At 43.4% G+C, this 4402-nt stretch overlaps 1 protein-coding gene across 2 annotated transcripts in view; it reads left to right on the top strand.

The window, feature by feature from the left end:
* The window catches only part of LOC311313177 (interleukin-1 receptor type 1), an 11978-nt gene continuing 7576 nt past the window's right edge, over window positions 1-4402 (top strand). The window contains exons 1-3 of one of the 2 annotated variants that reach the window (XM_084443252.1): window positions 1-358; window positions 3753-3833; window positions 4289-4402. The exon at window positions 4289-4402 is cut by the window's right edge and continues 139 nt beyond it. In XM_084443252.1, the coding sequence (XP_084299378.1) occupies window positions 40-358; window positions 3753-3833; window positions 4289-4402 (514 nt within the window). In that variant the 5' untranslated portion in view covers window positions 1-39. Of the gene's footprint in view, window positions 359-420; window positions 741-3752; window positions 3834-4288 lie in introns of those variants that run through there. The other variant, XM_084443253.1, reaches the window with a different exon arrangement.

The following is a 4402-nucleotide window of genomic DNA, read 5'->3' on the forward strand; positions in this document are numbered from 1 at the left end:
TGCAGGTGGGAAGTTTCTTCTGGCGTTGGTAATGGGAACATGTCTGAAGCTGTGTTGGTACCGGATCTCTTCGGCCAATATAGAAAGAACTCAGTCAACATTGAAAGCCAGAACAGGACAAAACAGGTCTTCAATTCCCTTTGCCCCCCCCCACCCCATGTCCTCATCCTAGCTCCCGGGCACCCTCACTCCGAAACCGCTCCCCCACCTCCTCCTCCTCGCCTCCTCCCCCTCATCCCACTCCCCCATCTCCTCCCTGTTCCGGAGCCTACCACGCTCCTCTCTGACTGTGCCTATCCAGACTGGTCCCACCACCTACCTGCCAAACCACTATTGCCAAACCCCCCTATTTCTGGAGGTAAGTACAATGGTCAGGGATAGTATCAGTTTGGCCCTAGGCTTCCGTTTGTCTTTGATTTATGTGTATATTTATGAGTCTTTCTCTTCTGGGTTGATATGAGCCGTTGTTTCCGGTTCCATAGTGGACAGTGTATTTAGTGTTCTAGGCTTGGTAACCTGGAGACCTTCTCTGTCACACGAGTCTTTAATGTGGCCTGTCATGGAATTGTCTCGTTCTTTGCTTGTCTATTGCTATATCCTCCCCTCTGTCTTCCTCTGGTGTCATGGAGGTACTGTAGGAGGCAGATGTTTCCTGTTGTAGTGCAAGGAAGACGTTGTGGCCAATGGCGACGTGATCCTTCGTGGCTTACTGTATATTCACCACATCCTGCCGAGCTGCAGTGAGTGGTGTTATCAGTGTGGTGTTATCTGTGTTATCGTGTTAGCATATCACACTGGTGCAGCTCAAAATGTATGTTTGTTATGAATGATTGATTCACCACAAAACAAATCTTTATTTATCTTTGATTCACCTCAATAGGAATGTTTGTTGTGATTGGTTCACCCCAAAATGAATGTTAGATGTTTTTTACCTCAGTTTCTCAGTGAGTCCCTTTTCCATGTTCTGTGGGATTGATGCAGCAATACTGTATTTCCCAATCTGAAATCAAATAGGCCCGGTACAGTGAGTATTACCTCAATCCAGTGAGCTCACATGGGTCTGGGGAGACTTTAGATGTTCATAGCCAGCCAAGTCCACATCCAGGGTAGAAAGATTCTAGTTGTTTTGAATTGGTGGAAAAGTCCAGGATTGAAGTCAAGTCATGAGTCAAGCCAAGTCGTGAGTCAAGATGTTAGCTGGTCTGCCAATGTTTACCACATTTCTGTGGTGTCTGGATGACATTTACAGTACCAGTGTGTGCTGGCTCTTTTTAATAGCATACCAGGAAGTTTCATTTACAGGACATTTCATTTACAAAATGAAAATATAAATAAATCAATAAACTTTTACTTTTATACAGCACATTTTATGCAAATGAATCCAATTCAAAGTGCTTCACATATATAATAAAATAAGAGATAATATTGAAAGGGAAGTTAAACAATAAAAGTAAAGTTTATTTTAAGAATAAATTAATAAAAGCTAAATCAATGGGCAACTAGAAATGGTGCTCAGAGAGCACAGACTTCTGCCCCTGTATGCATTTCGTGACTCTGTGCACGCCAAAATTGAATGGTTTCTAAATTGGCCCAAGCTACACCCCTCCACCGAGTCTCATGAAAAGCAGTCTTGTAGTGTTTGTGTAATCCTGGTCCAAAAAATGAATGGAGGTGAATGGTCGTCCGGGCCGTGTTTGGGCGGCTTGTGGACCCGCCCCATGATTTGCTGTTGCAGAGGTAAAAATGACTGGAGGTGAGTGGGTGGATGTATTAGGCCGGCTCGGTGGCGCCCCCCTCAGGTCACAGACAGCAGGGGGCAATGCAGTTGTAATGGAATAAATTAGATGTAACTATCAAAAGTAAAAGGATTTCGTCGTCACTGTAAATGAGGGCAACCTCAGTGCCTCTTGAGCATAAATAAACGTTTGAAATGAAATTTGCCGAGGTTCGCTCAAAAAGGTTCAATCCGGTTTATTTGCCAAAACGTACAATTGCAATTGGACTTCAGGATAAAACACAGAAAAGCGTTTCACCCGAGAAGAAGTGAGATCAGTTTGTTTTGCGCGCCCTTATATTCAATGGTATGCCCGGATAAGATGTTTCTAAGATCTCAAAAATGTAAATAGTTGAAAAGTAAATTGGCCCGTGCTACACCCCTCCACCGAGTCTCCTGGAAATCGGTCCAGTAGTTTTTGTGTAATCCTGCTAAAATACAAACGCAACCGAAAACATTACCTCTCACCCCGCACTGGCACTGGGGGGGAGGTACATGTAACAAACACTGAACCCATTGCTCCATAAGACTTTCTACTCTACAACTTTCTACTTTCTTCTTGTTGACACTTTCGCATCCTGAAATTTCTGCTTGTTGCCTTCCTTCCAAGACTTCTTCTCATGGTCAAAGCGTGCACTTTGCTGTCAGATGACTGACAGATGCTGAGCAAGCACTTACAGTAACTGTCTTTCCTTCTGTCCCTTAAGGAAGTGACCTTTTAGTACTGTTCATCAGATCAGACAGCGTTTTGGGTCTTCCACTGGCGTTTCCTGTCTTCAATTTGTCCCGTTTCTACACTAGACATGTCTTTATGACAGCTTGAGCGCCATATCTTGAAAATCTGGTTTGGCGGGATATTGCTCTTTGAGTACAGCCTTGTTGCTACAAAACCACGATTTCATGTCTGTCAAAGTGTGCTAGCTTAGCCCTTTCCAAAACTTTCGTCCGGGTGCCCCAGTGTGTGTGGTTACCACCCAGTACACCATGTATTTGTTAAATTCCACCACTAGCATACAGTACCTTGTTTGGCTAATCAATATCTCATTAAGCTGAGTCAGGGGTGCTGGTGGGTGGTGGAATTGAACAAATACCTGGGTTGGCTGGGGGGGCCTCGAGGAGAAGTCTGGGAAATGAACCTGTATTCTTCTAGCCATCTCACAAGATATCAAATTATCAATATCAACTTCTTGGAAAACACAATAAATTATTTTATATTGTATTAATGTTTATTTGTATTTATTCTGATGTTATATAGAGTTTTATGAACAAATAAACACTTACTGCCAAGATAAATAGCTTTAAACATATTTTTTGGGGGTGGCCTAAGACTGTTGCATTGTACTGTATGTACATGAGGGAGGTTCCGTAAAATCAATGCTAAAATATACTGTATGTATGAAAGAATATATGGTTCAAAATAATAGAATTGGATAAAACATGATAATGGAATAAAGAGATTTTGGCAGTTTCATCATCTCCCTATTTGATATCAGGTGTACTTCATATCTGCATGTTGACACACACACACACACACACAGACACACACACACACCACCTTTGGTACACAAAAGTCAACAAGTGTATCCTGACCATGAGTCTGTATAGCAGTCAGTGCGTCTATAACAGTCAGTGTTCCCGTCAGTGATCATCAGCAGTCATATCTGAGTTTCACAGAGCTTAACGGTGTCTCACCCCCCCCCCCACACACACACACCCACACACACACACACACGTGTTAGGAATGTGACCAGTATTATGACAGGGCAGTAAACCATAACTCCACTGTCTCAATAAGTGTGGATGAGTAGCTACATGTCGTTGTGGTGAGAAGGACGACTCCACTGGGAGTGTTTGGTGAGGATTTTGAAAAGTAATGTTCTTTTGAATGATGTTTCTAATTTCTCCAATGATGTTGGTCCGTAGTAGAACTGTATCCGACTAACTGGTAATTCTAGTGGTTGCTTGGTCTCTCTTTCAGCCATGGGGCCGTCCCACACACTGCAGAAAGGTCTCCTCTTCCATCTCCTCTGTCTCATTGGCTGCTTCACAGCAGTGTGTGGTAAGTTTTACATACAGTACATTTCAAGCCACCCTCAGACTTTCAAGTAAAGTAAGCCACTGTGAACCAGTTGATAATACATAACTATAAATTGTGAGTGAGTGTGTGTGTGAGTGTGTGTGTGTGTGTGTACATTTCAAGCCACCCTCAGACTTTCAAGTAAAGTAAGCCACTGTGAAACAGTTGATAATACATAACTATAAATTGTGTGAGTGAGTGAGTGAGTGAGTGAGTGAGTGAGTGAGTGAGTGAGTGAGTGAGTGAGTGAGTGAGTGAGTGAGTGAGTGAGTGAGTGAGTGAGTGAGTGAGTGAGTGAGTGTGTGTGTGTGTGTGTGTGTGTGAGAGAGACATGGAGAGAGACTGCCCTCTTGTGTTAGTGGAACAGCAGTTTGTGTGTGTGATTAATGGGCTTATTTACTGTTTTTTTACTGTCATTTACTTGGCTTCCTTTGCAGAGGTCTGTAAGGATTACGGGGTTCAGTTCGACCGCGTCTTCTCCGTCCCAGGAGAAGCTAACATGCTGAACTGCACTCTGGTGGCCCCAGAGTGGTTTGACTTCCAGGGCGTCC

The sequence above is a fragment of the Borostomias antarcticus genome, assembly GCF_949987555.1.
Source record: "Borostomias antarcticus genome assembly, chromosome: 9".
Taxonomy (NCBI): domain Eukaryota; kingdom Metazoa; phylum Chordata; class Actinopteri; order Stomiiformes; family Stomiidae; genus Borostomias; species Borostomias antarcticus.